The sequence below is a fragment of the Penicillium antarcticum genome (genome assembly GCF_028974205.1).
Source record: "Penicillium antarcticum strain IBT 31339 chromosome Unknown utg000008l_segment0_segment0, whole genome shotgun sequence".
Classification (NCBI taxonomy): domain Eukaryota; kingdom Fungi; phylum Ascomycota; class Eurotiomycetes; order Eurotiales; family Aspergillaceae; genus Penicillium; species Penicillium antarcticum.
The window spans coordinates 1,219,549-1,237,515 of NW_026695306.1; the positions used below are offsets into that span (position 1 = coordinate 1,219,549).

General features: G+C 49.9%; 6 protein-coding genes across 6 annotated transcripts; 2 read left to right on the forward strand and 4 right to left on the reverse strand.

The window, feature by feature from the left end:
• Nucleotides 1-387: 387 nt before the first annotated feature.
• N7508_007989 (putative sugar hydrolase) lies at nt 388-2,972 on the forward strand (the record flags this gene model as incomplete). Its single annotated transcript, XM_058466053.1, has 6 exons — nt 388-420; nt 486-600; nt 653-716; nt 773-1,428; nt 1,491-1,768; nt 1,836-2,972. 6 exons carry the CDS (start codon nt 388-390, stop codon nt 2,970-2,972), a joined length of 2,283 nt encoding a protein of 760 aa, XP_058317381.1.
• Nucleotides 2,973-3,327: 355 nt separating this feature from the next.
• N7508_007990 (uncharacterized protein) lies at nt 3,328-6,939 on the reverse strand (the record flags this gene model as incomplete). The annotated part of the gene is made up of 1 exon (XM_058466054.1): nt 3,328-6,939. One exon carries the CDS (start codon nt 6,937-6,939, stop codon nt 3,328-3,330), a length of 3,612 nt encoding a protein of 1,203 aa, XP_058317382.1.
• A 1,575-nt stretch (nt 6,940-8,514) lies between these two features.
• On the reverse strand, nt 8,515-10,736 carry N7508_007991 (pre-rRNA-processing protein ESF1; the record flags this gene model as incomplete). The annotated part of the gene is made up of 2 exons (XM_058466055.1): nt 8,515-10,595; nt 10,670-10,736. 2 exons carry the CDS (start codon nt 10,734-10,736, stop codon nt 8,515-8,517), a joined length of 2,148 nt encoding a protein of 715 aa, XP_058317383.1.
• A 378-nt stretch (nt 10,737-11,114) lies between these two features.
• N7508_007992 (uridine kinase family protein) lies at nt 11,115-12,861 on the reverse strand (the record flags this gene model as incomplete). Its single annotated transcript, XM_058466056.1, has 7 exons — nt 11,115-11,884; nt 11,938-11,979; nt 12,037-12,150; nt 12,206-12,248; nt 12,300-12,444; nt 12,502-12,629; nt 12,691-12,861. The coding sequence occupies 7 exons, from the start codon at nt 12,859-12,861 to the stop codon at nt 11,115-11,117; spliced, it is 1,413 nt and encodes a 470-aa protein (XP_058317384.1).
• A 462-nt stretch (nt 12,862-13,323) lies between these two features.
• Nucleotides 13,324-14,510, forward strand: N7508_007993 (glucose-induced degradation complex GID8; the record flags this gene model as incomplete). Its single annotated transcript, XM_058466057.1, has 3 exons — nt 13,324-13,409; nt 13,592-13,787; nt 14,004-14,510. 3 exons carry the CDS (start codon nt 13,324-13,326, stop codon nt 14,508-14,510), a joined length of 789 nt encoding a protein of 262 aa, XP_058317385.1.
• A 597-nt stretch (nt 14,511-15,107) lies between these two features.
• Nucleotides 15,108-17,417, reverse strand: N7508_007994 (putative NADH-ubiquinone oxidoreductase 64 kDa subunit; the record flags this gene model as incomplete). Its single annotated transcript, XM_058466058.1, has 5 exons — nt 15,108-15,124; nt 15,194-15,925; nt 15,988-16,138; nt 16,194-16,534; nt 16,598-17,417. 5 exons carry the CDS (start codon nt 17,415-17,417, stop codon nt 15,108-15,110), a joined length of 2,061 nt encoding a protein of 686 aa, XP_058317386.1.
• Between the last annotated feature and the right edge of the window lie 550 nt (nt 17,418-17,967).

The window sequence follows — 17,967 nt, forward strand, 5'->3', positions numbered from 1 at the left end:
TGGTGGATATACTCAGCCAAAAATAAATCCCAAATTCCGAACCACTGCCCCGCCTTACAAGTTGTTTGGTACTCCAAGTTTCAGCGCGAAATAGCGGAGCTTCCCAGGTGCATGCTGGGGGTTTTGATTTGGAATCAGGCCACGGACGAACGTCCGTGTCTAATGAGGCATTTCGAGCTATGGCAGACGATTCCTTGTGAAACAAATATAGCTCTAATTGTTTCCCCTCTCGTTCCTTTCTATTTTATTTTTTTGTTCTTATTGTTAGCTTTGGAGCTGAGAGATCGGGCTTCTAGTACCTACTAGCCATCCGGAGTCCGTGAACATTTCATTTCGTTTCAATACTTGCCCTTTCAATTGGGATTATCACAGCATCGTTTTGTCAAGATGAAGTTCACTGCGGGGATGTGGTGTTTGCAGGTAAATTGGTTGCGTTTGATCGTGATGCTTGCTATGGGATATTGGCTAATGCCGGGGAACTGTAGGAGGGAGTTGCTATTGAGTGGATGAGCAACGTAGAGAGATTTTCTGTCGAGGCCGAGTCAGTCAATCTGCTCTTGAACAAGTTTCAGAGACATCGAGGAGATACTCTCAATTCGCGTATGGATCTAATTTCCTTGCCCCAGGGAGGTCAACTAATAAAGATCTATAGCGACTGTCTCCGCCCAAGTCACCTCCCCATCAGAGGGCATCATCGGCGTGAAGCTTGTCCACTGGTAAGATACGAATAATCGTCCATCTCGAAGAAAATATGTTTATTCCATGCACTTAGGGCTGGCCAAAACGATACCGGCCCACACTACCACCTAAATACAAGCAAAGACCACATCGCAATCCAACACAACAAAGAAGACAACAAACTAAACTACAAAAGCGGACCCCTACATCTAGACATCAACACCGCCGCCAACGAACTAGACCTAATCTTCCGCTCACCAACCGGCAAGAAACTAACCGGTCAATCCTTCCGTTCAATAGGCTACGTCCGCGACCAACGAAGCGAGAAACATCGCTACGAAGACGGCATCTACGCCGAAAAGCAGGGATACATGCTTGCAGGGCTGGACTTGGGCGTTGGCGAGAAGGTCTACGGCCTCGGCGAGCGATTCGGTCCTCTTGCCAAGAACGGGCAGGTGGTTGATATGTGGAATGAAGACGGCGGTACCTCTTCTGAGCTTGCGTACAAGAACATTCCGTTCTATATCAGTTCACGGGGCTATGGTGTTTTTGTGAATCATCCTGGCAAGGTCAGTTTGGAGATTCAGTCTGAGCGTACTACCAGGGTGAATATCTCTGTTGCTGGGGAGGAGATTGAGTATTTTGTTGTTTATGGGGCTACACCGAAGGAGATTCTTAATCGCTATACTTCTTTGACTGGACGGCCGAGTCTTGTTCCGTCTTGGAGTTACAATCTTTGGTTAACTACCAGTGAGTTGTGGTTCCGCTTTGCTTGTAGGATTTGTTGAGAAGAATATGCTGATGCTCTCAAGGCTTTACGACCAACTATGACGAGGAGACTGTCACGGGCTTCCTGGATGGATTCCGAGACCGGGATATCCCCCTGGGGGTCTTCCACTTTGATTGCTTCTGGATGAAGTCATACCATTGGTGTGACTTCGACTTTGACTCGGACATGTTCCCGGACGCCGTGGGATACCTCAAGCGTTTGAAAGAACGTGGACTGCGCATTAGTGTCTGGATCAACCCATACGTAGGACAAGCATCACCACTGTTCAACGAGGGCAGGAAGCACGGCTACTTCATCAAGGTATGCATCCCAATCCAACGAAAGCAAAAAGCAAAGCGGCAAGAAATGGAAAACTGACACATCCCAGCGCATCGACGGCTCCGTATGGCAATGGGACTTCTGGCAAGCCGGAATGGCAGTAATAGACTTCACCAACCCAGCAGCCTGCAAATGGTACAACAGCCACCTAGAACGGCTAATGGAGATGGGCGTGGACAGTTTCAAGACAGACTTCGCAGAGCGCATCCCATTCAAAGGCGTACAATACCACAATGGCGCCGACCCAGTGCGTATGCACAACTACTACGCCCTTCTCTACAACAAGATCGTTTACGAGACACTCAGCAGCCGCGTCGGACGCAGCCAGGGTCTCCTCTTCGCGCGCAGTACTGCGCCGGGCGGACAGGCATTCCCCGTTCACTGGGGTGGCGACTGCGAGAGCACATTCGAGGCAATGGCTGAGTCACTGCGTGGTGGACTGAGCTTGATGCTTTCTGGGTATATCTTCTGGGCATCTGATATTGGTGGGTTTGAGGGGACGCCGCCGCCGGCGCTGTATAAGCGGTGGGTTCAGTTTGGACTGCTGTCATCGCATTCGCGTCTGCATGGATCGTCTTCGTTCCGTGTGCCGTGGATTTATGGCGAGGATTGCTCAGATGTGTTGCGGGATTGTGTTAAGCGGAAGATTCTGCTTACGCCTTATATTCTGCAGGAGGCCTTGAGGGGCCATCGGGATGGCACGCCGCTTATGAGGCCGCTTTTCTTGGAGTTCCCTGAGGATTTGAATACTTATGCTGTTGATACGCAGTATATGTTTGGTCCTAATTTGTTGGTTGCGCCGGTGTTTTCGGAGGAGGGTGAGGTTACCTTCTATGTGCCTCGGTCTGAGGATGATGAGGCTGGGGAGTGGGTTTCGTGGTTTGATCATTCGAAGACTTATGAGTCTGGTCAATGGTATACTGAGACTCATGACTTTGATACTATGCCCATCTTAATTCGTCCTGGCTCGGTGACTGTTGTCAACCCGACCATCAAGACGCCTGAGGATGATGCGCTGTCCGGAGTTGAGTTGCTGATCAACGGTCGTTTGCGCGGAGAGACAGCGGTAGAGATTGTTAATTCAGCTCAGACAGACGAGATCTCGGAAACCGTTCAGCTCTCTCCTACCGCAGATGGAAAGGTTGAAGCCAGTGGCCATCCTGTAAAATTGGTCTATGTTGCTTAGTTCAATTGGAAGAGAAGATTGCAGAAATACAATGTCATTCGAATCAAGTGATCAAGTGTCATATTAAAGTGCGAAGGATGAGCCTTCGCAAACAGAACTAGACTTCAGCGAGAAGTGGGTATCATAGTCGAAAAGGGTCGCAATGCAGCGAGCATCGGAAAATCAAAGAAGCATGGCAAAGCAAAGACAAATCAATGCCCATGATCCGTACCACAGAAGGGCCGAGTCAGAAACACTGCGCAAAAAAAAAAAGAAGAAGAAGAAGAAGAAGAAACGGGGTGATGCAAGAATGCGTGAAGCGGACCATGCAAAAAGAAAAGGAACCTAGGGGGAAAGAAAAGCCAGGCATAGCAGATCACCAGGCTTCTTCGACGTCAAGGAGCCATTTGCGGATTCCTTCACGCAATGTATTGTCAGCACCTGCCAGTGCTCTCCTTCGCTCACGATCAGCCAGTCCCAGGGTAGTATCCACATCTTCACGGCAATGTTCGGCAGTAACGATGCGGACGACTTCTTCCAAAGCCCCGAGTACCATCTTGCGGCATTCACCACGAGGCACTTCGAGAGGAGGGGCTTCATCGGCTCGTGGGGGGGCTTTGTGGTCTTCGGCTTTGCGAGCACGAGTAGGAGATGGAGCACGGGAGTGGGCCAAAGACGAGTAACCGCTCTGGCCCAGCACACGCTCGACAGCGTCGACGAGAACTCCGTCAAGGTCCATCACGGGTTCCTCGATGAATCGTTCTTCCACAAAGCTATGATCATGTTCCTCGGGGGTTGAGCTTTGGGGAATCTTGTCTGGTCCGTTAAAGAAACCAGAGATCTGTGAAGAGCGAGATCCACCGGTATTGCGGGCGGCACTCGAGTGAAGGTCATTGGCTGGTGAAAATGGGGTATGAGTGGGCGAGTCATGGCCCACGGTGATCTTGCGTCTCAAGCGAATTCGCTTCACTGTTGAGGCCCTAGTGTCTGCGATCAAGGTTGTCGCGACATCGACCCATCTCTCTGATCCGTCCACATCGGGTGTGGAGGGGATATATGGGGAGGGTTCGTTCCGCATGGCCTGCTTTATCTCTGCTTCAAGAGTGGAATAAGGTCGAACTGCTTGAAGCGAGAAATCTTCATGGAACTGTTTCAGCCAGCCAGCCACGTGGACACTGGGACTATCGTTGTCTTTTCCAACACCGTGGAATCCAGAGCCACTGCTGTGGGTGGAAGCAATTGCATCCATACTGGTAACTGACGTGCGAGTCTTCTTTGGCGAGGCAACGGTAGAATCACCAGAGGAAGAAAGCGACATGAATCCTGGAAGGGGGAGATCAATGTCTACCACACCTTCCTCTGCGCGGACTGACATCTTCAAGGGTGATTCGCGAACTTGGCTGGTCAGTGATGACGGTTCAGGCGATCCAGCCTCATCGCTGTGAGTAGCTGCAGCGGGGATGGAGATATTTCCACTGGTAGTGTTTTTGCGCCGTTGTTCATCTTCATCCTCGGTAACTTCTTTGACCATTTGACTTAAAGTAGTAGGACCACGCACAGTAAGACCGGCACTTGTAGACACAGATCTCTTGCGAATATCGGTTGGAGAATAGGGCTCACTGCTTTCAGTGGATGACTCCTGTCGAGAGCTCCAAAGACCAGAGAAGATACCGCCCCAGCGACCTCCGGCTGATGGAAGACTGCCGTTTGAGGTTAACACAGAGCTGTCACTTCTTTGGAGGTTCTTCAGTAGGGTCTCGGACGCAAGACTATCATTGCCTTCAGCTGCGGCAGTTTCATTCGAGTTGCTTGGCTGAGAAGTGAAATGGGGCACAGGGACAGTGCTGCTTTGGGTGATCATGGATGTTGTCGCCCCGCTGGTGTTCTTTGCTCGGACATCCTTTGGAAGATTCTTTGCGGCGAGAGTTCTGATCGAACGAGCATCGGATCCTCTGCGTGCTGAGGCTGTGGAGGGTTCCGCCGGCGGCGTTATGTCGGCGCCATCTGACGACCGCTGGGCTGTATCTTGTGACGAAACACTCACTGATCGTCGATGGTATTCAACTTCGCCCATGTTCAGTCGGTTAGCTCGAGCTCGTCTTTCAATTGCTCGGCGAAGGGACTCCTGGCGGAGTACCGGAACTGTAGGTGGACTTTGGGAGATAGCACGCATTGAAGTTGATGTACCGGGTCTAAGCGGTGAGGGTAACGGCTCCATGCGTTGTTTAGATGGCAAAAAGGCAGCGAGCAAGAAGACTAGTCGGCGAGCAGTCATCTTGTCTGGACAGACAATGACTGTTCTGTTTGCAAGGGTGGGTTCACCATCTTGCTGGGACTTCTGCTGCATATTATGGCGCCGGCGATACCACTCGGGGCCAAGGGTGTTAAGCCATTCAGTGTGGTTTCCCAAGAAAGCCGTAAGAATCACCAGAAAGAAGAAATTCTGCTCTTTGTCGCCCAACCCACGGACGATTGAACGACCTTCCTCCCGCCAGACACCCCAGCGACTTTGTCCAGTGACGACGTATGGAGTTTGAAGGGCCAGGCTGATCCGACGAGAGCTGCGAACGGCCTCTTCCTTGAGTTTCGAATTGACAGAAAGAATGTTGGCGGGAAGGTGTACGATGGTCTGGTTGGTCCGTTGCATGTTGGGAGGTTTAGCAGGCTTGGGGTGTGGTCCCGACAAGGAGTCCACCTTCTTCAGGAGGAAAAGGACTTCGTTTCGAGCAAGCCTTTCAAGATGAGAGAGTGTACGAGTGATGACATCCCAATGATCAACCAGCAAGTCCAGGCGCTCATCCAGGCTAGCAGGTGGTGATGCTGCAGACAAGCTGTCTTCAAAGAATCCGCCTGGCCAGCGGTGATCCGAATCCAGCGAGCTTGAAAAGCCAGGCCGAGGGGAATCAGGGCCAAGCGTGCTGAATCTCGAAACGGGTCGTCCAGGATTGCGTGTGAGCAAAGGAATCTGGATTGTAATGGCAACCGCGTACATCGGCGTTTTCTTTTCCTTGATCTTCTTGCGTTTGGAGACATCCGGGAATGGGAAGCCACCCATCTCAGGCAAAGATTCCTGGTAAAGAGCACTGGCATAGTCCTGTCGCTCAGCTGAGGCCTCGGCTCCATCGGGAAGATTCACGCTAAACATGCGAGTCAAGAGGACAGTAACTTTGGCAGGTGGCTTGTTGTCGACTCCCCTGCCTCCCATCAATCCTGATGGGCCGCCTGTGGTATAGGCACGAGAAAGTGGACTGCGGGCAGCAGGTGATGAGGCCATCATGCCAGGTCCCGTATCGTCATCAGCAGAGATGATGTGCATTTTGGTAGACGATCCCCGGTAACTGAACGCACTGCTGCCGAAGATGCAATTCAAAAGACCGGTATCATTCGAGTCGGTAGAGTGTCGAGAATGGCCTGTTTCGTGCATTGTGGCTGATGGTGCCAGGGTTGAGCTCCGGCCTCGGGCCCGGGAGAAAGCACCGGCACCTGCTGGTGATGACCTGCGTGCATCTGCGGCGACGGAGAGGGGGCTCGATTCGACGACAGAGGATTGGTTGAGAAGATTGCGACGTGTCCCACGGGAGAGGCTTGAGACTGCACGTGTATGTCTAGGCCCGGACTGATCATTGCCCTGTGGATCGATTCCGAGGCCGGCGGGGGAATCGGATGCACGAGTGTCAAGTAAGACACATGCATCACGGTCGCCCAATGCATTCTGTGCAACGATCACCCGGAAATCTTTGAGAGCATCCAGCTCCAGTCCACCACGGTCATCGTAGGCTCCGGCAGTTGAGGCGTTCGGGGAATTAAACGTTGTTTGCAGTGGGTAGGCGTGTGTATGGGAACGTTGGAGGAGGCTGGCATCAGGGAAAAGAAGGCCGGAGGTATGTTCTTCTTCAGTGACGGACTCAAGTGGTGTTCCATTGTTGCGTGTCGAGTACGCCGCGGGGTTTAGAGTCGACGCGGCGGTACTCAAGAGTCGGCCCAGCATGATGAAGACGGCCGGGGAGACCCGCAGGAAGAAAAAAGGGGAGATGATGGACTGATCAAGTAACGCAGTGTAACGATGGGCAGACAGCTAGGGAAACCAGGCTGCATCCACCCATGGCTTAATTCAAAGCAGGAACCATCATCAAGCGATGGGGGAAGAATGTCCGGAAGAGGGGAGAGGGAAGGTGGGATGAGCTGCAGCAGTGGGGCTAGCAATTGGGAATTGGGAATTGACCACCGAACGAGACTCCACAGTCTTTTCAGAGGTGAGGAAGAGATAAAATAATCCCAAGCTTCTTAAGAGATCCAGATCATTGAGAGGAACGTCCTGGGGAGGAGCGGTGAAGATGGTCACGTGGTATCCAGATACAGTCAGCAATAGTGACATATCTTCTTTAATCAACTGTAACTTCATATATTGAGGCATCCCTTCACTAACCCAAATCTAATCTGCAAGATGTGGCTCAAAATATGAGCTCTTTTTACAATGAAGCTATCATATCTCACTCTCTTCCAAATGCTTACTCTGAACCCAAGCAGGTTTCTATACTGTCCACCATGTCACTATCCTCGACCGCCCCCTTGTCACCGCATAGCTGCAGTTGCAAGGAATTGTTACTCGGTGGCTGTTATTTGAGACGAAGATCAATTTGAGATTGGAGGATAGTTTTTCATTTCCAATGTATTACTCACAGTGACCATGTGACAGCTCTTCACCGTGAATCATCCCTCGTGTAGGACAAGCATCATGCCTGTAGTCTTCTGTGCCTGGGACCAAATAAAGTGTCGATCATATCGACAACACGCATCATTACCCACTATCTTATGCGGGGGTTCGCTTCTGCCTGCATCTAAGCTGGGGTCTAGCTGCATAGTGGACATGATACATTACTTGCCTTCCAATTGAACCCGTCACAGTGTGACCTATCTTAGCTGCTGGTATATTATCCTTGCACTCTTACTTACCAATGCCCAAGTTGATTTTTATAGCCGCTGGCTGCTACTTGGCATTGATTGATCATGGATAGTGACAGGATTATGTCCTGTCAGATAGCCAATGATTTATAAAATATGTTTAGCACAGCCCGGTAGCCCGGTAGCACTGTCACTCATATGATCGTATTGTCCTTTGATACACATGCTTATTTCCATACAATCCATTTGGAGACTTGTGTAGCCGTCTCATGTGGTCTTGCTATATATCCGCTCTGTAGGATGAAACAAGCTGCAGGAATGTAACACCTCACCGACTGATCACGAGCCTTAAATGATATCCAGTTTCCCGAGCTGATTATGGGATGATGTGTGGATTCTCAAGGAAGCAAGGTATCATGACCAGTCTTCGGAGGAGTCTCACGCTTGTAGGGAGGATGATAGAAGGAAATCGGAACGCAAATATGTATGAATCAACATGAAAAACATCTTGCAGTATGTTACAGGCCACAAGCACAAATGATAAGAAATAGCTTAAATCGTTGCTGGCAATGCGCCACAGACATATGCAAACAATTCAATTCAATACACCGATTCTTAGTGCAATAGCTCCAAATTCATTACAGTTCAACTATATGTTCATTCATGCCTTGGACTGGCGTTTAACCTTATCCACCAAACGCTTGAGATCCTCTGAGCCAGCCTCCTTGGGAGCCTTCTTTTGCTTTTTCGAGCGCTCCTTGGTCTCGGGCACAGCCTCGGCCTCGGCGTCTTCGCCAGTGCGTCTGCGCTTACGACCCTCGTCCAGCATAGCCTTCATACCAGAAGTAGACTTGAAGCGGGGGTTGGTAGGATCGATAGCAAAATCGTGGCTGTCGAACAGGCGAGAGAAACGGGGATCGCTGACGTTGACCTCGAAGTCATCTGCCGGAGCAGTATCCTGGGTCTTGCTCTTCTTGTTCTTGCCCTTGCCCTTCTTCTTTGCTTGCTTCTCGGCCTTCTCGATTTCGGTCATGTCGAAGTGCTTGATGTGGGCCTTCTCGTCATCCACCATGAGAAGCTCAAGCTCAGCCCGCTGAGCAGCTGATGCGGCCTCCTCGGCGGCACGCTCCTCACGCTTCTTGCGCTTCTCCTCCTTGCGCCGGGCAGCGGAGGTGGCCTTGCCAGTAGGGTCGTCGAAAAAGGGATCATTGAAGCCTGCGTCTTCTTGCACTTCCTCCTGTACCTCGACTGGAGCAGGCTCGTTGTCTTCACTATCCGCAGCCTCGGCACCCTCTTCATCTCCTTGCTTGGTAGCCTTGAGCTTCTCCTTTCGGCGCTTCTTGCGCTCACGCTCCTTGCGCACGTACTTGTCGATTGTGCTTTCTTCGATAACTGGCTCATTCTCGAAGATGGTATCCTTGCCATGGCCACCAGCCAACCCAGATGTAAAAGTGACTTCCATCTCTCCAACAGGGCCGTCGGTCTTGGAGCGAGTAGGTTCAGCACTTAGGCCAAGCAAAGCACGCATACGCTGTCTCTCAGCTTCCTTCTTGGATAGTTTCGTTGTTGAAGCTTCTGCGCCAGTGTTGTCAACAACTTCAACGCCGCCATCCTCGTCATCTGAATCTTCGTTATCGGAACTGTCAGAACCGAGGTAGGCTTTCAGATCGTTTTCGTCGATATCCTTGCGCGAGCCTCGGAATGCGCGCGCTTGCGCTTCTTTCCTTGACTTGTCATCCGCATCCCATGTCAATTTAACCTTGCTGTGCTGCAGGGCATCAGTAACAAACTCGGTGGGCTTGTAGTTATCAGGAATTCGAGAGCATTCGTCGCGAGGCTTGTCGTCGGAGAAGTCTGTTTCATCAGGGACGAAACGAAGATCAAAGAAATTGGCACTGGATAGATATTCGGCGCCATCAACCAGGTCGTAGACATGTTTGGCGACATCCTTAGATGAGAACTTGAGAATTGCGTAGTAATAGCGCAGGCGGTCGAGTTGGTACCGCCGTAATTGTGTAGAGTTGAATTCTTCGCCATCGTCGGCCTTCATCATCGACTTTTTGATTTCTTCCTCCTCTTCATCGGAGTCAACCTCAGAGTCGTCATTTCCACCAGTGCTCTTCTTGGTCGGCGCGAATATCTCTTTCGGGGGACCCTCAACCTCCTCCCTCTCCATACGTTCCTTTCCGAACTCACTAGGGTACACTGTGACGTTCGACACACGCCCACCAGGAGGAAGAAAACTGGAGAAGACAGCCATCAAATCTTCAGCGCGAATGTTGTCCCAGTCGAGGTTGACGACTGCTATCCGGTTCGACACTTCGCCCAGCGGCACATTGGACTGCTGCTGGTCTGGGAATTCGACCTCGCCTTCAATTTCCTCCTCAAGGTCTTCCTCCTCGCTGGAGCTCTCCTCGGATGATGAAGATTCAAAGCCGCCATCACGTGCAGGGTCATATGAAGCAGAGTCGATTCGCTTCAGCTCCTTCTTGACTTCTTCTTCGTCGTCGGAACCGCTCTCCTCATTCTCGTCATCGTCCTCAAGGCGGTAGAACTTCTTTAATTGCTTCTTGGTGTCGTCTTTCGCCAGCTTGCGTCCATAGCGATCGACAGCAGCGTTGCGGGAGAAATCCTTATCATCTAGCACGTGCGCAAAGCGCTTGTCAAGCTTGACGTGAGTCTGGCGCTTGCTTGGAAGACGGTAGCGAGGGTCTGATTGGATGTTGGCAAAACGAGGATCCGCTGTAATAGAGGAAGTCAGTAATCAGGGTTCATTGCTCTCTTTGGAACAAATCTAAAGCTTCGGATGTACGTACTGATCAACGGGCCGGTTTCGCCTTTGGCCTTTCCGGCCTTGGACTTTTTCTTATCAGGGCCTGCCATTATGAGCTCTGTGATATGTCACCGAGAGCTGGGCAATTTTTTTCAAGACCTGGGTATCGATAAGAGATCGTCAAATTCAACGAGTGAAAATACTCGACCGGCAGATTATTTCTTTTTTCTGCCCGTGGCGGTCGGTCAGGCGGTCAGACACATGTATCTAATCCTTGAAACGGCAATTCTACCACAATTATGGAACGGATATCTGAGTAAATCCAGTGAGTGTACGGAATTATGATGGTAAGGATTTTAGATTGTATGCAAATAAAGTATTTTCATTGTTCAGTATCACTCCTAATAATGCAATGCGTCCGTAGTCACGGAATATGTCATGGTTGGCGTATGTACTAGTCTCATGATAAATAGCGGCGATTGAAAACTTTAGCATCCAAAGTACCGCTTCTCAATCCATCTTGGTTCTCCCTCTTCCTCAATTCGCCCAACAATCACATGTATCTCGGGGAAAACTGCAGTCAGGCGTTTGAGTCCTAGCTCACCTGCTGCGCAGGTCACGAAAACGATTCTGTCTTGCTTCACTCCGTGATCAAGAAGCACGCGAACGGCCATAAGTGCAGCACCTCCACTGGACATTTGCGAGTCCATAAGGATAACTGTGGCATGTTCTTCAAGCTGCGGTGGGAGTTTCAGGTAATGCAACTCTGGCTCTCCACTGCACTCATTGGTTTGAATGAGCACGCGACCAGTGACACAGTCGGGAATAGATCGCTTGAGGGCAGTCTCAATACAGGAACCTCCTCGCAGGATAGCGACAGCGGATACAGTGCCCTTGGGGTGCAAGCCCATGTATGGGTTTCCTTGTGGTGTTTCCACATTCGCAGAGACATACAAGGTCATATCCAAGGCTCTGGCAACAGTGTTTGTTAGAATGATATACAGTTCCGGGGTATGGAAATCATACTTCTCAATCAAGATTGATGCTAGTCGATCAAAATAGAAGATGAAATCCTCCTGCTCGGTTGCTGGGTTTTGCAAAATAGTATTCATACCGATGAGCTGCGGTGTGGCAGGCAGAACATGCACATTGGAAGGTAATTCAACCTTTGCCGCAATCAGACCCAGCTTGTTCAGTTCTTCAGTGTGCTTATCGGATTTATCTTGAAGCTTGCGTTGAATGTGTTTCACCACCATGTCTAAATTTGATTAGCGTCAGGTCATCAGGCCATGCCGCGCGAGTAATACATACCAATGGCGGTCTTGTTCTCAATACCACGTGGGATAATAATGTCTGGAAGTTAGGGTTAGTGTAGTTCTCGAATACTTGTTAAGTCACGCGACTACTTACCTGAAATGGGACGTTGAGGCTCCACATATCGGGTGTAGGATGGCTTCACAAAAGCGAACCACTGCTTAATGATTCCTTCAATGTCCCGACCACGCTCACGGACATCACGAAGGACTGTAAATATCTCTGTCAGTAGCCACTTGCATGAATAAGATCCAAAATAACTCACCTCGGCGTCCTAGGCACACATCCATGTCGGCTTCAACGAAAATCTAGAGTGAGGGGTTAACCCTGTTTAACAGGCGGGGAAGTAAGGAAATTACCTTCACATCCAACATCTCAACGATTCTAGGATCGTGAAGCGCCAGAATACCCTCCAGAATAATCACCCGGGGCGAGTAAAGAGTGGTTGTGGTGGACTGGCGCTGATGATCAGCGAACGAGTAGACCGGGATGTTGGCTTTCTTTCTGCATACAATCCGGTCAGGCAATGCAAAGTCTAGATGAAAGAAAGAGGAAATTCACCCTTTCTTGAGATCCCGCAGAGTCTGTACAAGAAGATCAAAGTCGATCGAATCCGGGCAGTCAAAATCATATTCGTTCGCATGCGCTTTGTGGTGCTCCTCGGATGATAAAGTCTTATAGAATGAATCCTAGACGAATGAACGTTAGAACCACAACAAGCTCTAGATCAAGTATTTTCGTAAGCTTTACCATTACAAGGATCACCACCCAGGGTAGGTTCAAAGACTTGACAATCTCCATGGCCACAGAGGTCTTGCCAGAGCCAGAGCTACCAGCGATACCGATGATGCTTAAGTCCTGCCATGGTGGAGCATACCGCACCGCAGGGCTGGTGGAAACAAAAGGCGAGATAGACTCCATGGCAAAGAGACTTGTCAGTTAAGACTGTTCCCCCCACTGTACAATACTACTTGGATTGAAATGCAATTCCTCGATAAGAGCCCTGGAGGGCTTGGCATGATTATATAATACACTTACCTGATCCGGATTAGCCAGAGACAGCGTTCTGGCACCGCCTCTTATTGGTCTATTTCGCTGATACATATATTTGTCATCTACTGACTTGGGCTTAGCGCGTTACCTTCGCTTAAGCTCTTCTTATTCCGAGCTTTTTCTTCTCACCTTCCTCTTCTTCTTTCCTCCATCCAAACGGTCTTTTCCCACACAGCGACTGCCTATTCCCATGGCCGTCGTTTCTTGGGTCACCATTCAGCTTTGAGGATAGCTTCAGACCAGATTTAAGACTGAGCATTCTACTCCTGATGTCGGGTCAAATTGTATGCTTCTCGGTGTGAAACCCGTGGCTACTGGCCTTTTAACACGATGCAGATGTCCCGAACTTCCTCGACTGCGACGCCTACATGGCATCACTTCGAGCGAAAGCTCGAGGAGGTCAAGCCTTCCAAGACGTGAGTTACCTCCGATCTCTTACCCTCCGCCCCCGTGACATGATGTTCTTGAAAATCAAGTTGGGAATCTCTCTGAAAACATGTGAGGAGAAACAATTGACTTGTCTATCTGATTCACGTCACCTCTGCAAATCTTGCATTCAACAGTTGGATCCGAGCTATTGCTGACTGTCATATCACAGTGATATCAACTACTTGGTCATGGATTACCTCATCACCAACGGCTATCCCGCCGCTGCGAACAAATTCGCAGTAGAGGCCAACATTAAACTCAGAACAGACCTAGAGTCTATTCAGGAGCGTGTTGAGATTAGGACTGCGATTTACTCCGGTGATATCCAGTCAGCTGTCGAAAAAATCAACGAGCTCAATCCTCAGGTAAGAAAATTTTTCCCGCTAGTCGCATCCACATTTCCCAGCCCCTATTCTTGCTATGATTATACCAAGTTTCATGCACCACTCTTAAATCCCCTCCGGGGTTTTGCAGAAAAACAAACATCTTCAGTCCTCAGTATGAGCAATTTACCAAAATTGGATCTTATCAGCACATCACACACTTCTTGCAAAGTGCTATTGCTAACAAGACTTTAATAGATTCTCGATGAGGACCCTTCTCTGCACTTTGCTCTTCTGCGCTTGCAGTTGGTTGAATTGATACGCTCCTGCATGGCCGTCCCAGGCAATGACATTAGTCCAGCTTTGGACTTTGCGACGTCGCAGCTTGCACCTCGAGCCCCTACGAACCCCCAGTTCCTAGAGGACCTCGAGCGGACGCTTGCCTTATTAATATTCCCCAGTGACAACCTGGACCCATCGCTTGCATGTCTTCTGGACCCCGCGCTTCGTAAAGATATTGCAACCCAAGTCAACGAGGCCATTCTGCAGAGTCAAGGCGCTCGTAAAGAGGCCCGCCTGCGCAACCTTGTGAAGCTTCGGACTTTTGCCGAGAACAAGGCCCGAGTCGCTAAAAGAGACATCCCAGACACCCTAGATATTGGCTTGGTCGGCGATTCTCACAAGAACTCTAGTAATGACCTTGCTACTAACATTACCGACACTTTAATGTCCCACAACAGCGACGTTGACCCAATGATATCCTGATCGGGTCTTTGTCGTGGTTTCCCATTGCCGGCTTTAAAAATTATTGCCCTAACCTTTCGAGTTTTTCTAGCGTGGCGTCTTGGTGCCTCATTCTTAGGCGTTTTATTCATCGCTGGATTTTTCAACTGGCCGAATGAGCCATATGACAATACAATGAATATTCTTCACTTGAACAACTCCATTCTCTTCCCGCTCTTCTGGGCACTAAGTACCTAAATCAGTTTTCGTCTGTAGTAAAAGCAACATAAGCTTGATCGTCAGATTAAATTTCTTAACTGACGTGGCTTTGTATATTACAGTCAATGCATTTTTGCAGCAAGAACCACAACAAGAGAGAAAAAAGCTAGCCAATGAACGCAAACAAATCCACAGTCACGAGTATGCATGAAGTTCATCAGGATAAATCCAAAGGAGCAAGCAACAAGTCTCTAAGGCGTAGGTATTTTCGAAAATAACAAAAGAATCATCAGAACAAAAGATTCCCAGACTCGCTCTGACCCGCTCAATACTGTATCAGTAAAATAGACTTTATGGGGGATATCGCGGATATCTCATGATCGGCCAGCGACAGGCTATGGGTGGGAGTGTATGGGCAGCTTAGAAGCTCATGAGATCTAGAAAGGACGAAGAATATTAGCAATGCTGGCAAAATCGACGTAGGAAATAAGTTAATGAAGACATACCTCTTCCGAAAAGAGCTCTCTTGGCCCAGTCCATGGCCAACATACACCGGGTACGGAAGCTCACACTCTCCGCGAAGTAGATACTACGCCAGAGATACATAGCGATGACACCACCGCTGAAGCTCATACCGCCAAAGTCAAAGATGGCTGCGTTACTGATGTACGCCAAGCTTCCGAGGTGTCTGTAACGGAAGGCCTTGTAGACGGCCTCGTCGAGGTCACCGTAGTCGATCTCGTTGGCCCGTAGGCCGGGGAGAGCGGCGGCAATCTTGGTCAGCTTGCGGCCAAGGTAGACACCCTGCTGGTTGGCGCGCTGGGCGGTGGCAGGCAGGGAAGTGAGCTTGGTGTCGATCTGGTGCAGGAGCTCGGAGAGCTCGCCGTAGTCGAGGGTTCCAGAGTGGTCTTTGTCGTACTGCTCGAAGAGGAGGTCCAGGCGGCGGAGATGGTTGGTGGCTTGGGGGAAACGTCTCTTCACTCGGTTGGCAACTTCTGTCCATTCGGAGAAGGTGAGGTGGACTTTCTCGGGGTCGCGGCCCTTCTCCCAGGCAATGGTGCGGAGGAAGCGGATGATGTTGTCTGCCACATTGTTCTGGACTGTTGAGCAGTCACCAATAGCGTAGACGTCACCTAGCGGAGCACCAATAAGACGGAGATGAGAGTCAGTCTCAAGGGCATGCTTGTTGTTCTGACCCTCCAGCTTGTTGGAGAGTGTTTCACAGATTTCGGCTCGGGCTACATAGTGTTAGTTCTGCAAGCTAATCGAGTATTTTGATGTATTATGGTATTGTACTTACCCACACCAGTGGACCACAGGCAGAATGCGGTTGGGATCTCCTTGACAACGGTCTTGCCGTCTTCCACCTGACTGAAGAGGACTCGGTCACTGCGAACTTCCTTGACACGGGCGTTGGTCAACACCTCGACACCATCACGAGTGAATCGACCCTAGGAAGAGATGTTAGCTTGATCAACAGAAGCCTCTGGGGCATAGCAAACATACCTCGGCATACTTGGAGAGTGCCTCGTCGTAGGTGTTTAAGATGTGAGTTCGGCTCTGGATAATGTGGACAGAGATCTCGTTGCGGACAATGCGAGGGAACGAGCGAAGCAGGTCTTCATTGAGAAGATCAAACAGCTCAGCAGCAAATTCGACACCGGTTGGACCACCACCACAGATGACAAAGGACAACAGACGTCTGCGCTCCTCGTCGGTAGTGGTAGGAAGACAGGCCTGTTCCATGTTCTCCAACACCTGGTTCTTGATGCGACGAGCATCGTCAATCGTCTTCAGGAAGTTGCAGTTCTCGAGGCCCTTGACACCGTGCGGGTTCGTAACACAACCTAAATATCATAAGGTTAGTATTGTATTTCTGCGACAAACGCCGTTTGTTGTCTTGAACTCACCGACACCAATAACAAGCTTGTCGTAAGGCAGATAGAAGTTCTTCCTAACTCCATCATTATCAACCTGAGAAACCTCTACCAACTTCGCAGAGAAATCGACATCAGTAGCCGAAGCCTTGAGGAAGTGTCCATTGACCCGCTCAATGATGCGCCGCACGGGCTCCACCAGTGAACGAAGACCCAAAGTGCCCACAGTAGCAGAGGGCAGCATAGGAGTAAACAAAAAGTAGTTGGTAGGAGACACAACAGTAACGTGGTAATCGGCAGGGTTCAAGTTCTTGAGGAGCGCAACACTACCCCAACCCGTGCCGAGGATGACCAGACGCGGCTTATCTTTCTGCTCCAGCATGGTTTCCGAGTCATAGTCACCAACAAGGTAATCCGCAATAGGCAAATTTTTCGGGCCTCCGATCCGAGGGTTAAGCGCCAACTCCGAAACAGGGATGTCAGCGGCAGTTGACGATTCGCGATATGTACTAGCATCGTAGATAAAGAAGGCGACCACCATAGCACCACCGGAGAATATCAGAAAACCACACCATGTAAAGACCTTATACACAGCACCCACAAGGGCAGATTGCCGTGCAGGTAGAATCTTGGCAGCGAGTTCCGACTTGTATCGGATTGGCACCGAGCTCAGCGGTACCTGTGCCAAGGCCCGCCAATGGGGGGCGGGTCGACGACGAGGAGTATGTATCGAGCGTGATAGCGACAGTCGTGGGGCTGCAAATGCCTTTTGGACATGAAGTCGAGCTGGCAACGACCCCATTGATTTCAGAACCGTGCCCTCCGCACGGCTCCGGAGCATCGCGTTCAGCATTGTCAGACAGGAAGCGTGAGAAGTGATCAGCGATGGTAAACAGAGACGAAGCAGCTCATGGCCCGTCTCTGTGCTCTAAAGGAACGAGCGGCCTGGCAAAAATCTATAACTGAAGGCAAAAAAAATAGGCTGAGAATGCTAACCAAGACAAGGATGCGATGCTACAGAGCGACGTCATCTAGTGGCGGTCACGTGCATCGGGAAGCCGGCAACCAGAACCAGTTCTCATACGACAAGCCGAGCTCCCGTTCTATATTCACCGACCACTTCTTATAGAAGACGCCACTTGTCTCTTGTACCAATTGAATTGAATCCATGGATATCTATTATATACTCTTAGCTAAGGATGGATATCATATCATCGAGCCTAGCTCAGGCTATGTATGAAAGCAAAAGTAAGGGTATCCACTCAACCCATTCCGGAAGATAGAGAAAGTACAAAAAAAGCCATTCCATGTGGAATTCAACATGACCAAAGCAAAACAAATAAACGCCAGCCTCGCTAAACATGCAAATTAAAAAAAAAAAAAAGGAATCTCGTATGATGATG